This window comes from Triturus cristatus, chromosome 3_2 (genome assembly GCF_964204655.1).
Source record: "Triturus cristatus chromosome 3_2, aTriCri1.1, whole genome shotgun sequence".
Taxonomy (NCBI): domain Eukaryota; kingdom Metazoa; phylum Chordata; class Amphibia; order Caudata; family Salamandridae; genus Triturus; species Triturus cristatus.
In genome coordinates, this window is record NC_140584.1 from 1,063,067,329 (window position 1) to 1,063,093,740 (window position 26,412).

The 26,412-nt window shown below is 47.1% G+C and overlaps 1 protein-coding gene across 7 annotated transcripts in view; it reads left to right on the forward strand.

Annotated features, from left to right (window-relative positions):
- Positions 1–26,412, forward strand: part of GTF2I (general transcription factor IIi) — a 1,662,009-nt gene that overhangs the window by 1,066,292 nt on the left and 569,305 nt on the right. For all 7 annotated transcript variants that reach the window (XM_085649796.1, XM_085649797.1, XM_085649793.1 and 4 more), the window contains 2 exons: positions 7,537–7,595; positions 8,305–8,409. In XM_085649796.1, coding sequence (XP_085505922.1) covers positions 7,537–7,595; positions 8,305–8,409 — 164 coding nt within the window. The remainder of the gene's footprint in view (positions 1–7,536; positions 7,596–8,304; positions 8,410–26,412) is intronic.

The window sequence follows — 26,412 nt, forward strand, 5'->3', positions numbered from 1 at the left end:
GGGACAGCAGAACATCGAAGAAGAGGACTAACTCGTCAGTGCTTCCGAGGCCGACGACTCAGATGTGGAGGACATCACCCCGGCGCAGAGGGTCGTGAGTACAATACCCCCTCCCACACCAATATCCAAAAAGGCTTCGGTCACGCCTTCGGGCCTAGGCAAGACCAAGGATACTGCTTCTTACACCCCGCCTTCGGGCCCGGTGAAGAAGCCTATTAAGCCTTCCGGCAGCTCGGGCTCGAGTCAGCCTACCAGTGGTACCGAAAAACACCCTTCGGCACCGAAGACAAGATCGGCCTCCATCTCCACACCGAACCCAGTACCAAAGCCTTCGGTGTCGAAACCTGCCCTTCCGGTGGCGACCAAACATCACAAGGCCCTCGGCACCGACACTCCCGTGCCAAAGCCTTCTTCGGCACCGACCAAAAAATCGGAGGTCCCAAAGAAGCACGGCTTAGACAAGCCTAATAAGCCGTCGGCCCCGAAAACTTCGGCGCCGACCGAACAACCAGTGTCGCAAGAACTTTTCACACCGGATCCTCTCCAAAAGACACTCACCAAGGATCCAAAAACTGGACATTTGACATTGTCTACAAAAAAGAGACACTTGGACAAACCAGCCCCAGCTCCACCTCCACCTCCAAAGAGGAAACACACTGCTACCTCCCCTTTAAGAGTGCCTTCCCTTCCTCCTCCACCCTCCCCACCTCCACCCTCTCCACCCCCGCCTCATCGTTCCCCAACCTTGTCTCCTGTCCCAGACAATTTAGGAGACCCATATTATGATCCAGCGGATGTGCCACAAGACCCCACCCCTACTGGATCTCCAGACCCATGGGACGACTATAATAATCCGGACATCCCAGATGTCCCACAGGATGACCTTTACCCATCTAGGCCATCCCCACCTGAAGATTCCTTAGGTTTTCACCACCTATTACAAAGGGCGGCACACTACCACGGGGTGGAGTTACATACTGACCCAGTGGAGGAAGATTTTCTCCTAGACACCTTTGACAACGCACATAGGTCTACTGCCATCCTACCTATGTTAAAGGGAGTGATTAAATATGCACCGGAGGTTTTTAAAGACCCAGTCAGGGCCAGGGTCCTAAACCCTCGTATAGAGAAAAAATACAAAGCCGCCCCCACAGACCCTTCATACATTAAAGGCCCTGCACCATTGGATTCCCTAGTGGTATCTACAGCCAGGCAGCGCTCAAACTCTCAGGCATCCGGCGAAGCACCACCACCTGACAAAGAGTCCAAGCTCCTAGACGCGTCAGGGAAGCGCACTGCGTCACAAGTCGCCAACATATGGCGTATCGCCAACACGCAAGCGCTATTGGCCAGATACAACAGGGCGCATTATGATGAGTTAGAGGCCATCATGCACCATCTCCCTGAAAAATACAACAACAGGGCTAATGAATTGATCCAAGAGGGAAAAATAATAACTAACACCTCTATTTGCTGTGCCCTAGATGCAGCAGATACAGCCTCCAGGGCCATAAACACCAGTGTCCTTCTCCGTCGCCATGCCTGGCTCAGAGTTTCAGGTTTTAAACCTGAGGTACAAGCCTCTATATTGAACCACCCATTCGACCAAGATAATCTATTTGGCCCAAAAGTTGATGAAGCCCTCAAAGATGAAAAAAGATACTGACACGGCGAAATCCATGGGAGCCCTACAGTCACACACTCCTAGGCGCTCCTTTCACCGATCTTCCTTTCGAGGCACGGGCGGAGGCTACTCCTCGGATAGTGCATCCACGTCCTACAAATCCCCTCCTCAATCTACCTTCACAAAGGGTTATCAAAGAGGCGGATACAGAGGCAATAATAATAAAGGCAGAGGCAAAACAAATACCACCCGCTCTGCCACACCTACTACCCAATGACTTTCCCCCGCTCCCTCCAGACCATTCCACTCCGGTCGGGGGCAGAATACAACATTTCCTTCACGTCTGGGAGACAATCACCTCAGACAGATGGGTGACCCAAATTATTCAGTCAGGGTATTGCCTAGAACTAACATCTACCCCCCCAAACATTCCACCCAGGCACCGCCCTATGTCTCAAGAACATACTACGCTACTAAAACAGGAGGTGATCTCCCTCCTGCAAAAAGAAGCCATAGAGCAGGTCCCCATAAATCAACAGAATTTGGGGGTCTACTCCCTGTACTTTCTGATTCCAAAGAGAGACGAGACTCTACGACCCATCCTAGATCTCAGACCTCTAAACACATACATACATTCGGACCATTTTCACATGGTAACCCTTCAACAGGTTCTTCCACTCCTCTCCCAGAACGATTTTCTCACCACTCTGGACTAGTAAGACGCATACTTTCACATCCCAGTACACCAGTCTCACCGAAAGTACCTCAGATTTGTGGTGGACGGGCAACACTACCAGTTCAAGGTGCTCCCGTTCGGGGTAACAACAGCACCAAGGGTATTCACCAAGTGCCTAGCAGTAGTGGCGGCACACCTCAGAAGACAGCACATTCACGTCTTCCCGTACTTGGACGACTGGCTAATAAAAGCCACGTCCTACGAACAATGTGTGCAACACACCGCCGCTACAATCCAACTACTTCACCAGCTAGGTTTCACGGTGAACCACCAAAAGTCCCACCTTGTACCATCACACACAAAACAATACCTCGGTGCCACCATAGACACCTCCAAAGCCATAGCCTATCCCAATCCTGCCAGGATTGCAAATATACAGGCTCTGCGTCAAAAATTCATATTTCAACACTCGCTCCCAGCAAGGGTGTTTATGCAACTGATAGGGATGATGGCCTCTTGCATTTTCATAGTGCCCCATGCAAGACTCCAGATGCGTCCACTCCAAGAGTGTTTAGCGCGCCAGTGGAACCAGGCCCAGGGACAACTGACAGATCTGGTGTTGGTGGACGGTCGCACCCATCGCTCTCTGCAGTGGTGGAACACCACAAACCTTTCCAGAGGTTGACCGTTCCTGGACCCCGTTCCACAAATAATCCTAACAGACGCATCGCTCTCCGGCTGGGGAGCTCATCTGTTACATCTCACAGTACAGGGCACATGGACGCCGCAACAGAAGTTACTCCACATCAACCATCTGGAGTTACTGGCAATCTTCCTAGCCCTAAAATCCTTCCAGACGCAGATTTCAAGCAAGGCAGTCCTCATTCGCACAGACAACATGACTGCCATGTACTACATTCAAAAACAGGGGGGCACACACTCTCCACAGCTCTTTCAATTAGCACAGAGCATATGGAGATGGGCAATTCCACAGAAAATCTTTCTCCTGGCCCAACACGTCCCAGGAGTCCAAAACACCGTGGCAGATCTGCTCAGCAGACAAACGCAACAGATTCACGAATGGGAACTTCACCCACAGGTTCTTCACCCGTTCTTTCAGAAGTGGGGGCCTCCACACATAGACCTATTCGCCACCCACGAAAACACAAAATGCCCAAGCTTCGCTGCGAGATATCCATACCCATTGTCCAAAGGCAATGCGATATGGATGAACTGATCAAACAAATTTGCATACGCTTTTCCACCTCTCCCACTAATTCCATTAGTGGTGCGAAAGCTACAACAGCATTCCCCAACACTGATCCTAGTAGCTCCAACATGGGCCAGACAACCGTGGTACACCACACTGCTGGAACTCTCGGTAGTACCACACCAAAAGCTGCACCTCTCACCATGCCTCCTAACCCAGAACCATGGAGAGATCAGGCACCCGGACCCAGCTCAGCTCAACCTTGCGATCTGGCTCCTGAGGTCCTAGAATTCGGATACCTTAACCTTCCCCCTGATTGCATGAATATTATCAGGGAAGCTAGACGCCCTACTACTAGGGCATGCTATGCTGCAAAGTGGAAAAGATTTGTTGTTTACTGCCACAACAACACAATCAACCCTCTAAATGTGTCCATACAGCACATCATATGTTACTTGCTCCATCTACAAAGGTGTAACCTATCATATACATCCATTCGGTTACACCTCGCAGCAATTGCTGCTTACTTACAAAACAGGCAGCACCTATCACTTTTCAGGGTGCCTGCCATCAAGGCCTTTATGGAAGGCCTCAAAAGAGTAATTCCACCCAGAGTACCACCCTCACCTGTCTGGAATTTGAATATAGTTCTCACAAGGCTAATGGGACCCCCTTTCGAACCATTACATAAATGTGAGCTGCAATTTCTCACATGGAAAACAGCATTTCTAGTGGCCATTACTTCCCTTAGAAATGTTAGTGAAATACAAGCACTCACTATACAGGAACCTTTTCTCCAAATGCATCAGCACAAGGTTGTACTCCGTACCAACCCAAAATTTCTACCCAAAATCATTTCTCCCTTCCATCTAAACCAGTCGGTAGAATTACCAGTCTTTTTCTCACAACCTCAAACCGTTGCGGAAAGGGCTTTACACACACTGGATGTTAAAAGGGCCTTACTTTACTATATCCAAAGAACACAACCTTTCAGAAAAACCAAACCGCTATTTGTCTCTTTCTCTCCACCACATAAAGGCAACCCTATTTCTAAATCAGGGATAGCTAGGTGGATTGTAAAATGCATACAGATTTGCTACCACAAAGCAAAACGAACGCTATCTGTTCCCCCTAAAGCCCACTCTACAAGGAAGATAGGGGCTTCTATGGCTTTTCTAGGAAACATTCCACTAGATGACATCTGCAAAGCAGCGACATGGTCAACACCGCACACTTTCACAAAACATTACTGTGTAGATGTGCAAACCAAGCAACAAGCTAGTGTGGGCCAGGCTGTACTAAAAACACTGTTCCAAACAACTGCAACGGATGCCGGTGGTCGCCGCTAGGGTTGGGTACTGCTATATAATCTATGCACAGTGTATAATCTGCAGCTCATATGCCTCGAACGAAATATGCTACTTACCAGTATGCATCTGTTCTTGGCATGTAGAGCTGCAGATCTATGCACGCCCACCCGCCTCCTGTATCCGTTCCAGTTTTATCTTATTTAGATACAACACACATGGGTTTCTTTACTGTTACTACTACGCTCCATCTTTCCCTGCTGGCGAAAAATAATCTGAGGATGGAGCCGAAGCCCATGCGCAATACGAACCAAGGGAGGAGTCGCCGAACTCGTGACTTCCAAAGACTTTCCAAGAGGAAAAACAAACTGCGAACATCCGGGCCCAATACCACATGGCGATCTATGCACAGTGTATAGATCTGCAGCTCTACATGCCAAGAATAGATGCATACTGGTAAATAGCATATTCCTTTCTTGCTACTCATCCGGACAAAGTGGTCCTTCGCACGAGGCCCTTTTTTCTTCCCAAAGTGGTTACCTCTTTCCATTTACAACAGACCATAACTTTGCTTACCTTCTTCCCACCTCTGCACACTTGCAAGGAGGAGGAGAGACTTCAACCGCAGGACTCAAAACGTGCACTGTCTTTCTATCTCGACCGCACGAAGGATTTCCGCGTGGACGGTTAATTCTTTGTTGGCTATGTTTGCTCTAAGAAAGGTCGGGCTGTGCAAAAGCACACCATCTCTAGGTGGGTTGTCCTATGTATTAAAATCTGCTATTCCTTAGCAAAAAAGGAAGCTTCAGTGGTACTGCGTGCCCACTCCAACAGTGCTACAGCAGCTACTACTTCCTTGGGACGTGGAGTCCCACTCATTGACATTGGTCAGGTGACCACATAGCCATCTCTGCGCATGTTCACAAAACATTATTGCCTAGACAGCCAAGTCCAGAGGGACGGCTATTTTGGCCGTTCTGTTCTCCAGAATTTTCTGGTGTGAATTTAGTTTGCAGACCCACCTCCGGGTTTGGCATGCCCGGGGCATTTATTCTAAGGTAAGGAATCTATAAATCATGGTCTCTTTCAGATGAACAAGTTACTTACCTTCGGTAACAATGTATCTGTAAGAGACTTATGTTAGTTATAGATTCCTTACCGCCCCAGCCATCCTCCCTGTTCGGCGATCTGACTTCAGACGCTGGTGTCCATACTCTCGAACTCTGCCTGTGTCTATCAGAGTTATCCGGAATCACCAGGCTTTCAGGCAGGCTGTATAAACGTGTCTGTTCCCAAGCGAATCCACACCTCCCCTGTTTTCCATCTTACAATGTTTTACCTCGGTAGCGCTGGGGCACCCATTTCGCTGGGGCAGCAATGTGCTGTACAAATCTCTTTAAAATAACATAACTTCTAGGGATAGGGACTCCCTTCCAGGGCCCTTGTTATGTGCACCAGTGGTCAATGTCTTGCATGGCTCTGCGCTTTTGGTGTGCAAAGTCGTGTCACAACTGAAGTCAGCGCACATGGGCGACGTCTAAGTAGACACGCGGAGTCGACTGACGCCACTTAACGGCACGCATGGGTACTGCCATAAGATATTCTCCAGATCCAGTCTGACGCCTAGGGGTAGTTCTAAGGTAAGTAATCTATAACTATCATTTGTGTCTGACAGATACATCATTACTGAAGGTAAGTAACTTGTGCTTCCGTTTCTAATGTTCACCTAAGCTAATGCACTAATTATTAATGTGAAAATAGTTTTTCGTACTTTAATCTACTGGTAACTATATATAGTAGCGGCCGGTGTTTGTGACGAGTGGCCGGGCGGGTGAGTGGTTGAGAGGGGACATAGGAGTCGCGAAGTGAGGGGGGCACTCCTCTGCCGTTCTTCCTCAGCACAGGCTCCCAGAATTTCCTGCGGCCAATGCTGAAGCTGCTCTCACATAAAAGCAGCTTCAGGGTTGGCCTGAGCGCCCTCGATTTGTGCTCCAGGACAGACTGGGAGTCCGTACCTGCTTTATCCAACCCCAGCAATGTAGCTGGGGTTGGAGAAAGCTACATTGCACATGACGGCTTGGACGGCCTGAGACGGCCGGTCAAACCTTCGTGTCTAGTGAAGAGAGTGCACTACCACTCCCCTCAGTGCTGTCACCTCCCAGGCCCCACCCCCAAGACTCAGCAGGAAAGAAGAAATAAAACGAGTGTCGTTTTATTTTGCCTTTCCTGACTTTTTTGCAGGGGCGATGCACCACCACTGACTATCGCCACAATTTGAGGTCCAAGGGAAATTTACAAAGGGAGGCTAAAATTTTCATAAATTACAACTAAATGAGTTACATTTTGCAAATACCATTAATTAATATTTCACCAGAATTGTTTATATTGAGTGATGGAAACCAATTACAACCAAAAGCTAAAGAATTATAACATACAGGTATCCATGTTAGGAAACTATTTCAGAGTTCGTGTTAACATAGTTTCAGAAGTAAGATGGAATTCTGAAGGATTCCCTGGATCATAGAGAGACTACCTACAAAGTTGGTTGGCGAGTTTCTTTTCAACGTGTCAAATGTGCATTAGCTTTAGAACTGATTTTATATATTTTTTTTAACATGAAAATCCATCTAGTGTGTGACAGACCAATGTTATTGGTATTTCTTTTTCATTATTTGAAAAGTATTTTTATGTGTTTTTTAAAAATCTTTTTCCATTTCAGGCCTCAGTTGGTACTTGCTCACTTACCTGCTGGTTTGGCTAGCAAAATACAGGCTGGAGGTAAGATACCACACTTGTCTTTTTCTGTTCATCTCATGCTTTGAAAGATATTTTTTTATAATGTTTATAATTACATACCCATCTTCATTACTTTTAATTTTTAGCTAACACTTCCATTTTTGGTTATAGCTCTGTTCTGGTACAGTATTATTTTTTTTACACATCACTTACTCGGTTATACCAGTTGGAGTTGCTCATTTACCTCATTTTAATTTTTCTTGGAACGTTGCACATTCGTCATGCAATTTGTCCTTCGCAGCTGATTGAAAATGTGTGATCAGGGCAGTCTTTGGGAATGTTAGATCATATATATGAGTGTAATACGTTCTCAGTGATATGTCTGCTGACACCAGTGGGGGCCATCTTGCATGCCTCAGTTTTGTTTATTGATGGTTAGAGCATACTTTAGTTAATTTTGTTTATTAACTCCTCCCTCTGTAAAGTGGCAGCTTTAGTAGTCCCATGTGGCTTAAGGCTACCCTATTGTTGATCTGATGAAGGTGGTGGTAAGGTGAAACCCAATTAGCTATTTTGCTCAGTGACTGAGTTCGCGTATCCGAACACTGCGCATTTTTCTGAAAAGTGCAGATTCTGAAGTCCACACATTTTCTTCACATTTCAGAGCATAATCTGTCTGTTTCTTGGCCCATTGAGTGGGAGAGTCATCATTAAAGCAAATATAACCAGTACATTTCACCTTCCTTTATAGGTGCTGCAACTCCTCCACCATCTCAACAACCCAGTCATCCCTCCAGTCCAATCCCTCTTCAAATCAGTAGTAACAGGGAGCAGTTGCTCTCTTCCCAAAAAACAGGTTTGTGCCTTCGCTCTTCAAATTGAGTCTTCTTAAATGCAGTTGGTTACAGCCGGTTGGTTACAATTTTGAGTGTTCTATAGAATGGCTCTTGTCACCTGGAGGTCCAACCCTTATTTGAGCTAATTGTTTCCAGTGTTTTTGACAAAGCAAATATTTTGATGGATACTTCTAACTGCAGATTCCTCACCTTTTGAATTCTCCCAGGTGCCAGACTCTACATTGAAACTTTTCCTGAAACAGTGTGCAGATAGGGTAAATTTCCCCTCTAAAATATATTGATTTTAAACCATGCTGCACCTGCAGAATACATGTCAGTTAGAGACCCGAAAGATCTGCGCCTTCAATATCTAAGCTGCAAGTATTACGATAAGTCATGTGACAAGTGCTCCATGATATATCCCAAGGTTTTCACGGAGCATGATGTGAAGCTGCACATTTCTGAGCAAAAAAAGCAAGGTTGTCTGTGTTCAAAGTCCTGAGCCTGCTGCTGATCCAACCTCCAACCTCCAGTTAGCAAAAGGCATGTCCCTGGTACAATCACAAAAAAGTGGTTTTGCTGTGGGCTTTCTAAGGACCTGACTCCGCCATCTACATCTGACCCCATTCCTCAGGTGGACCTGGTGCACCCGTGTTTTTCAGTGCCATCCTTGACTATGCAGTAAGCTCATATCTTCAATGAGGTGATACTGCTGTTTTTTCGGATGATTCTAGGTCCCCCATTAAGTGCCTTTGGCCCCCTGGATCCACTAACTGCCTTCCCCATCTCAGACTAACCCCTGCCAAGCCCATTTTAGTGCCAGACTATGCTGCCACACTTTTGCCAAAAGCCACACCGATTCCAGCTCATTTATTACCAGCCTCTGCTCTAGATGGCCTCTGGATCCAGTCAAGGTCTGAAGCAAAGTTTGGCTAGATCTCATCTGATATCATACTGTGAAATCACCAAAGGCCATAACTTGGTACAGGAAGACTTCCCCACAATGCCCATGCCACAAAACTAAAAATGACATATGGCTAGAGGCTAATTGTGGATCCTATATAGGACATTCAGCACATTCCCCATGATGAAGATGACTAGGAGGAGGTGGAAGGTTTACGCCTTCTCAGTACACTAATGATTATTTGTACTTGGCTTACAGAATGCTGGTGTCCGTGATACTACACCTAGACTTATGTGAGCTTACCATTGGGTGCCTCTTCTGAAAAACACAAAGCCTCTTTGCCAGTGGTAGTCTGTAGAGCCGTGAAGGCAGATCTTCTGACAGGCGTGAGAAAAGGCGAACAAGATCAGTATCTTGATGTAGGAAAAAAACCTATTTGTTCCACATCAGGATCGGCGTCGATAGTGCCCTCAGCCATGAGGGACTGTTCGCCTGCAAATCCGCTATTAGTGACTAAACGTCGACAACCGACATAGAGAGACTCTACACCGAAAGGTCTCCATCTACGGCGAAATGCTAGCGCAAGCAGTCATAGCTCACGTTGTCGAAAGTCCCATCGTCAATTCATCATTGCTTGACGTCAACAAATACTTACAGGGAGATGTCACCGTCGATGACAGGTCTCCACCGGTCAATATCAAAACAGGTACACTTGACAAACTCCTTCGACGTCCGTCCATTGCTGTTCGTTGAGCCATACTGCTACGTGGACTCCATAGACGTTACCACATCGCCTTTCAACGTCGAACCACACTTCACCAAGACAATCACAGTCTACGGCAACCAGGCGCCATTCGACATTGAGGCAGACATCTCCATCGGTTGCAACCAGGCACCAATCGACGGCGAGTCAGACAACCTGTAGGCGTTCTCCATCTACAGCAGCGAGGCGCCGTTCGACATTGAGGCCTCACTCACCAGCCGAATGTTGCGATCCCTCCACAAGACTCCCATTGACGTCAGCGCATCGTAGTTTGATGACGAGCCAACATTCGCTCATTGACAGGCCTACGTTGCATCACTCGTCTCCTAGACAAGTACCAGCTTCAGCTGCATCTTCGGGAGCTTCTTCCCACTCCTCTGCATGGAAACAAAGATCTCGCCATCAGCTGAAGGCTCCTCAGACCCCTATTTGTCTCTCTGCATGATGACTAGACAGTGTCTGCAACTGGCCTGTTCTACAGAGTCCGGACTCCCAATATTCAGGGACATGTTCACATTCACGGTCTCTCCCGCACACAGTCTTCAAAGCTAATTTTACTCTCGCATGCTTGGCACAAGCTAGCCCTCCTAGGTCCCCAACAAGATCCAAGTTACCTAGGGAGACAACTCCTCTGCACAGAATCAGGTCGTGGAGAAGGAGTAGATTTCGAAGAAGGACCAGGACAGGATCCATTACATCTGCCCTAAGATCTTGAAGGTCTAGATCACCCCACTGTGCACGTAGATCCCCTACATGGTCGACATCCACGAAATCATCAAAGAGGGGTACCAACACTTGACAACACTCCACCAGTGAGTATCCCCAGTAGACGACCTGAATATGTTTAATGAGGTATTGGTTAGATGGGCTGCTTCACTGAACATTGATATTCCAGCACCCACCACAACCTCATTGGTCATTTTCGAGACCTTGCATCATAGATTTTTCCTCAAGACCATTACTTCCTTTGGTCCCAGGTCTGCTACAACAAGTAATTGTGCATTTTTCTTGCACAAGCCTCACTGCGAGCAGTTCCAGCAAGAATATTAAAGAAATATAAGGCTCCAGATGAAGATCCTTTATTTCTGAGGACCGACCCTCCACCAGACTCTCATTATAGCCACTTCCAAGAAGATGCACTCCATTGCAGCTTCATCATCTGTCCATCCGCAGTAAACACTGGGATTCCTTGGCCATGAAAATGTGCAGCTCATCTGCTTCATTCATGAAGGTGTCTAGCACTGCAGCATTAGTGGGACGATATGATAAATCCCGCTGGGACTCACTGGACAGATTTACAGAAAAGCTACCTAAGGAAGGCAGGCAGTATTTCCTGAAGGGCCTGCAGGAAAGAGGAAGTATCACCAAACATCGTAACAAGTGGTGCACCATCACCAGCGACAACTGGGTCTTCAATACTGTAAAGAAGGTTTACTAATTTTGCTTCAAGTCCTCTCGTCTGGCTGTTCCACGTTCAAAAGCCTCATTTCTTTAGCGGATGCTACTACGGAATAAAGTCTCCACTCTACTTTGCAAGGCAATAGAGGAGGTCCCATTCTCTCCAAGGGGAGTAGGTGTATACTCTCGGTATTTTGTCAGAAGGAAAAATGGCCCAAACAAATAATTCATTCTGCCCATTCTGGACTTGCTTCTGTTAAACAAATACATACACAAGGAGAAATTCGGAATGCTTGCTCTCCAACAGATATACTCCAGCTCCATCAGTGGGACTGGTTGGGTTCCATTGATCTCCAGGATTCCTACTTCCTTATCCCAATTGCCAGGAAGCATCGGAAGTTCCTATGGTTCAAAGTAGATCCAAGCATTACCAGTACAACGTGCTACCTTTTGGCCTGAAATCAGCCCCCGCACATTCTCAAAGTGCATAGCCGTCGTAGCAGCACCCTTATGAACAAAAAGAATAGTCTACCCATACTAGACGACTGGCTAGTTAAAAGCTCCTCTTCAAATCAAATGGAAAAAACACTACCATATCTATATCGAGACCCTTCAATCTTTAGGTCTTCGGGTCAATGTTGAAAAATCCAACACAAAGTCTACACTACCTAGGTTCGACCCTGTCCACAAAAATTGGAAAAGTGTCAATGTCGCTAAAGTGCCAGGTCAATGTTGAAAAATCCAAATCCGAGACTACACTACCTAGGTTCAACCCTGAACATAAAAATCGTAAAAGTGTGTCCTTCGGAGCAGAGACTATCCTCCATCGCTCAGTAGGGGGCCAATCTCCTTCACACTCTTTGGCCATACAGAGGGTGTCTCTCCAAGGATCAATGGCTTCATGTGTATTCCTTTGTCCAATGCCAGACTGCACATGAGACCTCTACAACAGAATCTGGAGGATCCGTGTAATCACTTCACACACCATTGGGACGGCAAGCTCACCCTGTCACTGGCTGTAAAAAGTTCACTATCATGCCTTTTTGCCAGACACACAACGCAGATGCTCATAACACATGCATCTCTCCAGGGCTGTGATGCTCATATGGGTGCACTAGTGGTGTAAGGAAACTAGAGGGGGCTCCCCTTGCAAAGAACATAGAGGCCCTCCCACACCCCTTCGCAGCCCACCACCTACCACTTTTTCTCAAGGACCTCCCGCACAGCAGGGGCTGTGGGTGCTAATGTTATGTCACTGGGGTGCCCTACAGACACAGCGCCTTGTGGTCGGCCAACTAGCAACTGTACCATATCAACATGCTGGAGCTGCGAGCAGTCCATCTAGTGCTCAAGTAATTTTCTCCATCCATCCATTCAAACTGCGCTCTCCTGTCCAAACGGACAGCACTACCATGATTCACTGTCTACAACAGCAAAGGGGCACTTGCTCTCGCCCCTATCCATTTAATCACAGGCCATCTGAAACTGGCTCTTAGCGAGGATGTTGACAATCTCGATTCACCGGCCAGGAGTCTGGAACATACAAGCAGAGTGTCTCAGCCAAATGGGGGCATCTGTTGATCGACATGTACGTAGAGGAAAACAACAACAAATGCCCAGACTTCTCATCCAGGTACTCTCAAATAGTAACAAAGGGGAATGCCTTTTTGATCGACTGGTCAGCAACATTTCTATACGTGTTTCCTCCTATTCCCCTGATAGACAGTCCTCAAAACACTGTACCGGGCCAGCACCAGAATGATCCTGATAGCTGGTATGGCCTCACCAGGGGTGGTACCCTGATCTCCTCCACCTGTCAGAAAGACCGTACAGGAGGCTGTCATGCAGACCAGATCTCCTCTACAAGCTCGGAGGGACAATTTTTCCACTCAAACCTTCCCTGACTGAGCTAGACAGCGTGGCTCCTGAATCCCTGCAGTATGGACACTAAAGTCTTTTGCATGAGAGCATGGGCATTCTTAGAGAGACCAAAAGACCATCGACCAAACACTCCTACAGGAGGATCTATTATTATCTTATCTTCTCCATTTAGCAAAATCTGGTCTGCAATTCTCATCTATTATGATACATCTCCCAGCCATTACTGCATACAGAAAGTCCTCTACATGGGTCATTCTTCCATATTACTGTAGTAAAGAACAAGTTACTTACCTTCGGTAACGATATACGTGTAAGAAACCTAGGTAAATTATAGATTCCTTACCTTAGAATTACCCCCAGGCATCAGACTGGATACGGAAAGTTTTTTGTCAGCAGTACCTCTGCACGTCGAAAGGTGGTGTCGGTCGGCTCCGTGTTAGTCATTGGCGTCGTGGCAGCTACTTAGACGCCGCCTTTGCGCGCTGACGTCAGTTCTGTACACGACTTTCCACGCCAGAAATGCAAAGCAAGTCACTGACCACTGGTGCACAAAACTAGGTCCCTGAAAGGATGTCCTTAACCCTAGAAATCAGTTCGCAGAACGGGGAGGATGGGTGGGGCGGTAAGGAATCTGTAATTAACCTATGTTTCTTACAGATATATCGTTATCTGAAAGACAGACGTTCGTGATAGATTCCTTACCTTAGAAATATCTCCAGGCGTCAGAGTGGATCTGGAAAGGTTTCATCAGCAGTACACTTGCGCGTCGGTAAGTGTCGTCGAGCGGCTCCGCATACGTCGCTGGAGTTGTAGTCACCCAGATGACGTCGTCAGAGCTACTTAAACGCGCCCACGCGCGCTGACGTCAGTTCTTTCTTTTTCCGCGCCAGCAAGCGCAGATCCGAGAGAGAGCGGTACTCATAGTTAATCTTTTAACTTGTTTCTCTTGCTTTGTCGAGTACTCGACTCCTGGTGCAGTAGAAATGTCCGGGTTTAAGTCCTGTAGGGACTGCCGTCGGACCAAGTCGGTGGCGGACCTGCATGACGTGTGTCTCTCCTGCTTGGGGCACGCCCATAACCCCGAGGCATGCCCCGATTGTCGGGCCATGGTGCTGAAGGCTTTGGGGGAGCGTTCCCGAAAGTTGTTGGAGGCCTGGCAATCAGCTCCACGCCGCTCAAGGTCCTGCTCCTGTGGGAGGTTGAGGGACAGGTCGCGGGGCCGACACCATCGTTCGTCCGGAATCGGGGACAGGTAAGTCAAGGCGCCATAAAAAGTCGAAGAAGCGACGTTGCTCTTCGTCTACCCCTCACCGGTCGCGGGACACGTTGTCTCTCCTCCGTGGCTCCGGTGGAGCCTCCGTTGTTGCCTGCGGCCTACTGGACCTTACCCGGGCCCGCACACAACTTCGGTAGAAGTACAGGTATTCCTGTCGGCCATGCGCCGTTTGTTTCCCACGTCGGATCCCTCCGGATTGCCTTCAGGACCCCTTGGGGTGGTTGCGCTGGCTCGATACCCTGGGGCGATTCCGGCTTTGGCGCCGGGACCGGTGCCGGGCCTAACTCCGCCTCCGGTGTCGGGGCCGAGTCCGGACACGACGCCTTCGCCTACGGGGCTGGACTACGTCGACCCTGGATTGGTCTATTATCCTCCAATTACAATTCAAGGTGGTTCGTTTACTCCCTTTCTCGGGCCCCTCGTCCTTACCGACCTCTTACATGGCCTGTGGACGAAGGAGAGTACTGGGAGGGGTCCGAGGAGCCTCTCGCAGCTCAATGTGACGATGAACCAAAGTGGGAGGGTGATATGGAAGGTCCAGGCGATCTGGATTTCTCTCCACACCCTGGTACACTGTCCCCTGCTTCCGTAGCTACGGAAGAGGTTGGGACTTTTTCTGTGGTGTTGCGTAGGGCGGCTGAGAATCTTAACCTCGAGCTCCCATCTGTGCCTATTAGGACCAATCTCCTGACTGAGGTGCTGCAGCCAGCGACCTCCTTTACGGAGCTGCTGCTGCCCTTTAATGATGCACTCACAGATATTCTGTTAAGCACCTGGACCAAGCCTAACACAGGGGTTCCTGTGGATAAGAGTGTGGCACGACGTCATCGCCTGGTCCCTGGCGACCCCAAATTTCTCACGCAACACCCAACGCCTGATGGTCCAGGCCTCTGCCTCTCCGAGTGCGTTCTCTTCCGCACCTCTTGACAAGGAGTATAAAAACTGGAGCAGTTTGGGAAAAAGATTTTCACCTCTGCCAGTTCTGACTTGCGGACGGTCAATACTGCACGCCTGTTGGGCTGCTATTCCCACTCTGTGTGGGACGCAGTCGCACAGGTGTTGCCTCAGTGTCCAGTGGAGGCTCTGGCGGTGCTCTCCCAAGCCATTACCGAAGGGAGGGATGCTGCGAAATTCACAATCCGTTGTGGTCTTGACACAGCCTACTCCCTCGGAAGGGCAATTTCCACAACGGTGGCGCTACGCCATTACGCTTGGCTCAGAACTACTGGCTTCTCAGGGGATATCCAGAACACTTTGTTGGACATGCCCTTTGATGGCACTTGCCTTTTTGGTGACAAGGCGAATAGCACTTTGTAGCGCTCTAAGGACTCCCGGGCTACAGCCCAGTCCTTAGGTCTTGCCACCACGCGCACTCCCGTGGAGTCTGCTTTTCGCTCCTTTCGGGGTCCGGGTCGAGGCACATAAACGTGTTCCTTTCAGAGCCGCCGGCCTGTGCAGTCTCAGTGCAGCCGGGATCGGGGTGCTTGCCGAGGTGGGTCACTGGGCCAGCAGGCAGGACAGTCCACCCCTGACGCCGCTGCCTCAAAACCTTCCTAGTCCGGTGTTTCAGGCCCACCAGATGCCAGGTGGTGGCAGGATTCGCCATCACCTTCCCCACCTGCGCACCATCACTTCGTACAGGTGAGTTCTGCAGATAGTCCGACGGGGCTACTCCCTTCCCTTCGAGACTACCCCTCCAGCCATGCCGCCTCAGTCCCACCGCATGTCGGGGGATCACTTGGCACTTCTCCAGCAGGAAGTTGCGGCCCTCTTGGCCAAGGGGACCATTGAGCGCGTTCTGACGCCAGAAGCAGGTTGTGGATGTTATTCCCACTACTACTTGATTTCAAAGTAGGACAAGGGCCTGCGTCCTATCTTAAACCTCCGGAACATCAGTCACTTCCTCCGGAAGGAGAAGTTCAAGATGCTCACGCTTGCTCAGGTCTTGTCTGCCCTAGACCCGCAAGACTGGATGGTAGCGTTGGACCTGCAGGATGCTTAGTTTCATATCCCCATCCTGCCGGCCCACCGGTGTTACCTACGGTTCACGGTAGGCCACGAGCACATTCAGTTCACCGTGCTCCCTTTCGGCCTTACCAGCGCGCCTTGGGTGTTCACGTAAGTGATGGCGGTGCCGCAGATCAGGGGTTTCAGTCTTCCCCTATCTCGACAACTAGCTGTTGAAGGCGGGCTCGCCCCAGGCAGTCGTCTCCTGCCTCCAGACTACTGTCGACCTCCTGCAGTTGCTGGGGTTTTCCATCAATGTTCCTAAGATGCATCTGATTCCCTCTGGTCCTGGGTTTTGGTCAGGAAGACCCTGAGACTGCTGGGCCTCTTGCATCCTACTGATCAGTCATGCCAGGTGGCATATGCGGGCTCTGTAGTGGGACCTGAAGTTCCAATGGACGCAGCATCAGGGAAACCTGTCCGACTATGTTGGGTCAGCGGCACATCCCTCTCCCTTCCCCAACCGGAGCACACAGTGGTGACAGATGCGTCCCTCCTGGGATGGGGCGGCCACATGGGAGAGGCGGAGATCAGAGGCCTCTGGTCTCCGGTGGAGTCTAAGCTCCATATCAACCTTTTGGAGCTCAGGGCGATCCTACTTGCACTGAAAGCATTCCTTCCCTCTGTCAAAGGGAGAGTAGTACAGGTGTTCACAGACAACGCCCCCGCCATGTCGTACTGCAACAAGTCGTGGACCCTATGTCAGGAGGCTCTGCGTCTCTGGACATGGCTTGAACGTCAAGGCATTTCCTTGGTGGTTCAACACTTGGCAGGTTCTCTGAACAACAGGGCGGACGAACTCAGCCACAAGTGCATATTGGATCACGAATGGCGTCTTCACTCGGATGTGGCACAAGGTCTCTTTCAGCAGTAGGGAGAACCTTGGTTAGATTTATTCACCACGGGATAGAACGCGCAATGTCAGCAGTTCTGCGCGTTGGAGTTTCCAAGAAGGCACTCGCTCAGAGATGCTTTTCGTTGCGAGTGGAGTTGCGGTCTGTTGTATGCCTTTCCGCCTATACCACTTCTACCCAGAGTGCTGAAGATCAGACGCGACTGGGACCAAGTAATTCTTGTGGCACCGAACTGGGCTCGAAGAGTTTCTTATCCTGAGCTACTCAGTATGAGTGTGGATCCCCCAATCTAACTGCCTCTTCGGGAGGATCTCCTGTTGCAGCACCAGAGGACGGTCCTCCACCCAAACCTGTCCAGCCTCCACCTCCTTGCGTGGAGATTGAGCGGCGACAGTTGATGCCATTTGACTTGCCTCCTGAAGTCTGTAATGTGATTCTGGCAGCCAGGCGTCCCTCCACAAAATCTGTGTACGCCTGCAGATGGAACTAATTTGTGGCATGGTGCACAGCAAAGGCTGTGGATCCCCTTTCCGCCCCTCTTTCTGAGGTTCTCCTCTTTCGTCTTTCTTTGGCCCAGCAGGGCTCTGCTCTGGGCACCCTAAAAGGTTATCTTTCTGCTATTTCTGCTTTCTTACGGCTTCCTGATCAGCCTTCTCTTTTCAAATCCCCTGTTGTTTCTCGCTTCCTTAAGGGCATTACTCACGTTGCCTCCTGTCCCTTTCGTAATGCCTCAGTGGGATTTGAATCTGGTCTTGACGTTTCTGATGTGCGCTCCCTTTGAGCCACTTCATAATTGTCCCCTTCGTTTCTTGACGCTTAAGACTGCTTTCCTGGTAGCCATCACCTCTGCTAGAAGGGTGAGTGAGCTCCAGGCTCTCTTCTAAACCTCCTTTTCTTTCTGTCCATCCGGACAAAGTTGTTCTCAGGACTCGTCCTTCCTTTCTCCCTAAGGTGGTAACTGCCTTTCACATTGAGCAGTCTGTTACGTTGCCCACCTTCTTTCCGCCTCCGCATCCTTCGAAAGAGGAAGAGAGGCTCCACCGTGTGGACCCAAAACGGGCGCTGTCCTTTTATTTGGACCGCACCAAGTAGTTCCGGGTGGACGACCAGCTCTTTGTTGGCTACGTGGGCGCTAAGAAGGGACGAGCGGTGCACAAGCGGACCATCTCTCGGTGGGTCGTTTTGTGTATCAAAGTTTGTTACTCCTTGGCTAAAAAGAAACCTCTTGTAGGGCTGAGGGTCCATTCCACTCGGGCCATAGCAGCGACAACAGCCCTGGGCCGGGGAGTCCCCTTGCAGGACATCTGTCAGGCAGCAGCGTGGGCCTCGCTGCACACATTTGCCAAACATTATTGCCTGGACAGCCAAGTCCGGAGGGACGGCTTCTTTGGCCGTTGTGTTCTCCAGGACTTTCTGGTGTGATCTTGGTTCGCAGTCCCACCACCGGGGTTGGTATTGCTGGGGTATCTATTCTACGGTGAGGAATCTAACTAACGTGTTTCTTTCAGATGAACAAGTTACTTACCTTCGGTAACAATATATCTGTAAGAAACATTAGTTAGTTGGGTTCCTCACCGACCCACCCATCCTCCCCGTTCTGCGAGCCGATATCTAGGGTTGAGGTTATCCCTTTCAGGGCCCTAGAATTTTTTGGCACTAGTGTCAGTCTCTTGCATGGCTCTGCGTTCCTGGCGCGGAAAGCTATTTACAAGAACTGACGTCAGCGCGCGAGGGCGGCGTCTAAGTACTCCGGACGTGGAGCCGCAGACGACGCCTAGCGACGCGCAAGTGTATTGCTGACGAAAAATCGTTCCGGATCCAGCCTGACGCCTGGGGATATTCTAAGGTGAGGAATCTAACTAACTAATGTTTATTACAGATCTATCGTTACCGAAGGTAAGTAACTTGTTCTTTGCTATTGAAAGGCTATCTGCCCCATAGGATAGAATGGGAAATGCTTTGTAACATCTTACAAGTATAACTTCCCATTGGGACAAGATAGAAAAATAAAGTTTAGGTTCTCTGAACTCAGAATTTAATAACACATCTTTTAGTAGAGATGGTTTTTAAATTGTGTGTTTGAAAATAGCAATTTAGAAAGTAGGCACTTTCTTGTTTTACCATTCTGTGTGCAGCTGCCTGTTTGTGTATTGACTGTCTGGTTTTGGGGTGAAGGGCTGGGGATGTGCATTCACTGTAGACAGCCACTGGGGGGGTTGAGGTGTGACTAGCCCTTCCTGGATGACTCAGAGCTGAGCTGACTAGACCTTGGCTGAATTTAGAGTAGTGGAAGGAGATTTCCTTGCACCTGAATAGGGCCTGTCTCCCTTGCACAATAGTGTCTCCACCCCCTGTAGTCATACTATACCAGTGAGGACAGAACTGGTTTGGACTGGCCTCAGAGACCCTTGCACAAAGAGAACAAAGACATTTTGGGGTACAAGTATTAGTCCTAAAACCCCAGAACTTTAGATTACTTCTGGACTCAAGAGGAACCTTTGCCAAGGAGAAGAGCTGAAGAGCTGTAAGGAGGAGCACTGCCCCTTTACTGTGTGATGTGTGGGGTTGGCCTGCAGTTGCTGTTTCTGCCAAGGAAAGGACAAAGACTGGAAATTTGCTTTGATCCTGCTTGAAGATCCTCTCCAAGGACCTGTGTGTGCTGGCCTCCTGTTCTGCGGTCTCAGGGATACAAAGACTTCACCCCCAGCTCCCCTGAATTCTGCTGTTGAGAGTTCTGACCTGAGAGGAGGTACCTGTTGCAGTTATGGGCCTCTGGAGGTTGTTCCTGCTGTTGGGAGCTAGAAGAATCCCAAACAATTGAAGAAATCAACGCATCGCTCTTCTTGCGGCTGTTTTTCCGACATTGAACAGCCGGGCTAGAAGAATCTCCACGCATCGCTGCGGCCGAAACCGACACAGCACCTGTCGCCACTGCAGGAACCGACGCATAGAGGGATCGGGGCTGAAGAAACCGATGCAGCGCCTCTCGACGACTCATCAATCGCTGACACATCCCGAATTTCCACGCATTGTACCTGTGCAGCAAGTTTTCTCGAAGCATCACCATCGGACTAGAACCGTCTTGGAGTCCACACATCACTTCCCCCTACAGACCGGATTTTACACCTCGCTTCTCCTGCATGCAGCAGAACTGTTGCATCACCTCCCCATGGTCTCAGAAACTGACGCATCTTTGTTTCTCAACGCTTCCCATCTCTGTGGCTGTTTGGCCTTGTGAATTTTGACGCATTTACAGATACTTTGTGAGAAATCACTCAGCCATAGTTTTCTATGTACCTAGTTGCTTGAAACCTTTTTAAAGTCACATTCTTAATACATGTATGATGCATTTTCATTTGGGTCTGCTATAGTTTAGATAAAGATACTTAATTTTTCTTAACTGGAGGGGTGTCCATCAACAATGGTCAAATGTGAACACGAATCGAATTTCATTTCTAAATCAACTCCATCAACTTTTACTTTACCAACAGGATGCTTATTTGAAACATCTTTGTTAATTTGACATATTACTTCTTTTACTACTTTATTTTGAAACCTTTTCTGTTTAGATTTGCAGAATTTTAAAAAATGACCTTTTTTCCCACAACCATGACAATTAACATTTATCGCCGGACATTTTTTGTAATTTGCTTTATGACCAGTCATACCACATCGAATACAAACAAAAGAAGTATCTGCACTATCTTCTTTTTTTTCTTCACTTTGAGAGGAGGAAGTTTTACCTTCTTTCACTACACAAACATCTTTTTGCACTTCCTCTGTAGAGTTTTCTACTTTACTTTTGTCATTTTTCAATTCTGTAACACATTTTAACATATGTTCTACTCTTTTAGCAATTGAAATTACCTCTTCTAGTGCTGGCTCATCCTTAAGCCACAACTCTTCCCTTATTTTTTCTTCTCTGCATTTTAGAACAAATTGATCTCTTCATTCAACCCCCCAAACTTACAGCTTGAAGCAAGCTTTCTTAAAGCCGTTACAAAATCTTCTACAGAGTCATCTTTACCTTGAGCCCTTAAACCAAAATATCTCTCCATGATGGTGCTAGTTCTAGGCAAATAGTGTTTGTCTAATTGTAAAATCAAATTTCATATTCATTTAAACCCCTCTGTTCGTCATTCGTTAGTTCTGGTAAGTTCTATAACACTTCTTGTCCTTCTCCACCTAAACAATGTAAGAGTAAGGAGTGTTTCCTTTCAGCACTTAAATTGGTTCCACAAACTCTTGCATAGTGTGCGAAACTTTTCTTCCATTTACTCCATTTCACTAATGGTTCACCTGGACTGGGTAGAAAAAACGCTGGAAGAGTTACATTTTGCATTTTAAATTTTTTAATTTAACACACTACTAAACCTTCAATATTTTCAGAATAATTAAATAAACACTACAGAGACCTTCAATGCTACACTTGTCTCACATGTACTGATTCATCTTATGCACATTCTGATTATAATACTTCCATCTATAGATGTTTTACGATATATATATATATATATATATATCATAATATTATTATTATTAATATGCATACATATATATAGTAAAATTCTACTTTAGATGTTCATTCAAGGTTTAAACTTCATTAGTGAAGTTAGAGAGAAAACAAAAAAAATATATATATTCCTGTGAAATAATCTCCCTTTCTTCCAAAGAAAATCCTTAAACTGCGTAGGCTGTCTTTCAAATAAAGACTAGATCGTATTTCACTGTAATGCCAAGTGACTAACAACGCGCGTTAACCACTGAACTCTTTGTAGACTGTCTCACAAACAAAGACTCGTTCGCCTTTGATTGTGCTGACACATGATCAATGACGCGCGTTGTTCACCGAATCCTACTGCAGGATTCTACTGCGTCACCATTTGCTTCCTGCCTCTCCACAGAACATAGCTCCGATCTCACAAACGGCACCAGAGCGAGATCTCCTTCGATGCTGCTCTGCCTCTCGAAACAGACAGCAGAGCCTTGTAATCCAACACGCAACAACCAACACGAAGACTCCTGCCCCTCGTCTTGTTACGCGCACTTCCAAGGTATGCTACGATAACAGGCTAACTTCTGCCGCCGGGGAAACGCGAAACACACTTCCCTTGTCTAAATTCAGCCGCTGGAGGGGAGCATTACACAATTCTTTAAATATTCCTTTTATATTCAATATGCGCGTGCAATGTTTTTTATCTCTCGTTTCTTCCGGAAAGTAAGTTGTCTTCCTTTTTAGTTATTAAATACATACGCTTGACTTTCCTCAATTAGTTTAAATTTTAGCACGCAGAATACTCTTTACTGGACACAGTACCTTGTCGATCCGCTACACTCGATCTGCTACGCATAAAAAAAAACTTTAAGTACAGTTTTCTTCCGAACTTTTAACTTGTTGCTGGAACGTGGATTCACAACAGTTGATGTTGAGGTGTTTCTTTTATTCCTCCTTTTCCATCCCATCCTCGTCGCCAATGTAAAATTAAGATGAACGAGGTACACAAGGTAAAGCTTAGCATAGAGGTTTATTAAGTAACACCTCAGCCATCAGTCCCAAGTCCAAACTGACACCTGAGAATCCGCCTTACACAAACAGTGTTCTAAGTTCTAAAGAATGTACACGATGTCACAGGAAGGAGGAAGATATCACACTTTTGGTAGAGTTTAAAGACACAGGAAATTCGGTCTAAACACTCTGAAGTACATCTGTTCATCTTAGTCGATAAGACCCGCAGTATGCCACTCTGTGAGATGTTTATTTATCTTAAGTGTCAAAGGTCCTATTGGATTGTAAGTAAAACTCTCATAACCTGTTGCATCGTTAAGTTGTGTCAAGATTTCTTGGTTGTAGTCGACCTTGTTCATCACTACGACGTTTCCCCCTTTGTCTGCCTCTCTGATTATCATCCTATTGTTAGTGGCTAGTGTGCTGAGAGCTATAAACTCTCCGGATAGGAGATTATCATGGTGTCTGGTTCTATTGTTGATTCTCCTGTCTCTAAATCGGTCTATGTGGTCAAACTAGTTTGTGAAACGTGTCAATTGAGTTGCCACCCTGTAAGGTTAGTGTCCATTTGGATTTGTTTTTCAAGCCACTCGCTTGGGTGTAATACGTGTCCACATTTAGTTCTCCTAAGAGTCTGTCCATGTGGTGTGGTGTATGTTCAGTGTCTGGAAGAGATAAAAGTGCCTATCATGCACATCCTTATATTAAGTACATCTGATAAAAAGCCAGTTGGAATGTTTGTATTTCTTTTATTCGGCACAGGGTTATTGCTGAAGACTCATTTCAATTTAAGACTTCTCACAAATTTAAAGAGCTCAATTTTCAAACTACATGTCACCCTCATCCTTAGGGTTGTAGCTTAGACCTTTCTCCAAAAGGGAGATCATATCATTAGTGAGTGTCTTAGAGAAAAAATTGATAAACCTCCAACCTCTTCTCTGCACTGTTTACTTGTTCCTCTGGTCTCCCGATCTCAATTTCTTTTTGTAGTCTTCCTTGCCCTGCTCTTTTGCCTCTACAGGTCTTGCGTCCTGATCTCCTCTTCTGGGTGGTGCTCTGTTGCCCTTTCGAATCCTCTGTACCTCCCTTTAAAAAGAGGAATTACCTTGTCTTGCCTCACTTGATGTGCCCGCATTATCGGCCTCACTGTCGCTGGTGTGGGGGGCACTCAGAGAGGTGGAACTAGAAGAGATTGAAATTGTTTCTGACCTATTTGGCTTGTGTCTATCCTGGCCAGCTTTAAGCCACTGGTCGTACTTCTTTGCGAAAGTAAAGATTCTGCCCTCCTTGTAATCGGTTTCATCATGTCTGAGCTTTCTGGCTTTCCTTTCTTTGATATCATTTTGATGTTTCTGTAGAATATCATTCAAAATGACATCATTTTTTTCGGTTGCTTCTTTAAGGTCTAAAATCACTGATTTCCCTTTCAAGTAGTGTCATCTCTGCCTGGAGTTTGGAAACCTTGCATTCGGCATTCTCAGTCAGGATACCCATGAGTGTGTTTGAATTAGTCATGAGTGCATCCTCCCGTTGTTTCAGGAGGTCCTCCTCCTGATCGTCATAGGTGGGGAATATCTGAGACCCCTGGGGACCCTATTCAGTCTCAAATATTGCTTAAGTGGGGCCCCATCTCACCGCTTAGAATTCTCATTTTTCTTAAGTCTTTCTAGCCTTAAGAATTTCTCTCTAATGCCTCCTTTCGTTGTTGGTTCCCACTACCGATGCCCGTGCTAATGGTACTTCCTTAGCTAGGTTATCAAAGAGTTCCTCCGCTAGTCTATCCCTATCCATGGCTAAGTATAACACATGAAGCAGCTGCCTTTCCTGACACAAACAGGTACTAGCAAAATGGGTGTATTAATTAACACAGGAAAATTTGGCGCATGCCAGGTATCGTGATGTGTATAAAACAGATGTAGTACTTAATGGTGCCACAGGTGTGGAAAAACCCCGAAGCCCTCAGGTTTGGGACCCAAGGGTCCGAAAATGGATGATGTTATTTCCTATGCACACGCATGCAAGTTATATGAAAGTTCAATAGTTCGTAGGTGAAAAGATGGAGGCAAGTAGTGTCTCTTGAAGTGTTCTCTTTGTCTTTGTTCAAATGACCACACAAAGTCCAGCCAACACGTGTTTCGTCGTTGGGGTGTTCATCCTCGACTTCTTCAGGGCTGGAAACAATACAAAATGGAACTCACATCATTATGAGTATGCAACATTGGTGTGCCACACCCCAAAAGATCAAAATTTAGATATTTGTCTATATATGTATCTTTGATGTCTTTGAATGGTTGTGGATGTTTCAAATTGCCCACACTATATTAATCATGACAAAGGGGTGTTATTTCTATTTCCTTCGGGAAATGGGTTCTGAGGGTCCTATCAGGTTTCCAGTTGTTTCTTATTGTCAAAAACAGCACCGATTGTGTCGTCTATCCTGCTCTTGACCTTCTTGGTCATTCAATCTTCTTTTCTCTCTATGGTAAAGGGGTCGCATTTGTCAGAAGATTCGTAAGTTTTTACTTTTAACTCAGTCCCTCAAGGACCAATTTCTCGTGCCTGTAGAGTTGCTTTTATTTATATGCTCCATAACATAAGTCATAGGTTCTATTAAGAGCCAAGCTCTTGTTTCACTATTCCCACATGCTCTTGGTATGTCTTTAGTTGACCGCCTAGTTCTCCTTGAGAACCTTTGTGGGATTAGTTTGCAGACCCTCCTCCAGTGGGGTCTAGCTATGGTATGTAATTCAAAGTTAAGGAATCTGTGGCTAGATGTCTCTATCAGATGTGAAAGTCACTTACCTTTGGTAATGCTATATCTGGTAGAGACAGTCTAGCCGCAGATTCTTTAACGCCCTGACCATCCTCCCCGCTCTGAGAATGACCTTTGAGGTAAGGGTTATACCCTTCAGTGATGGATTTATGTACCAGAGATCAATATCTCAATCTATTTTGGTGCTTAACAAATCGCTTGACCAATAACATCCATCTCCATGTGTATGTGGTTGGTAGAGTGGGGGTGTGTTTTTTTCTTTCACTGGTTGGCACACCAGTGGGTAGTATTAATGTCTTTGTTCTTTCTATGAAAGTCTTCTTGGTATCTTAATACCTTTACATTGCTACTGTCAGTATATCGCGAAATATGTGATCTTCGCACAACCTGATATTGTTGTTGTAGGCTCTGTTGGCATTTATTACCATTGCAGAAGGGTTTATAAAGTGTATAGTCTTTTCCCTCTTGAAGAAACTGACGTTTGCTGGAGGGGACTTGTATGGCTCTGCTGACGTTATATCCGAAGACGGAGCCATACGACACCGTCCCCTGGCATGCAGAGGTACTGCTGAATAATTTCTGGATTCAGACTGGCGCTTGGAGAGAATTCAAAGTTAAGGAATATGCGGCTAGACTGTGTCTCTGCCAGATATAGCTTTTC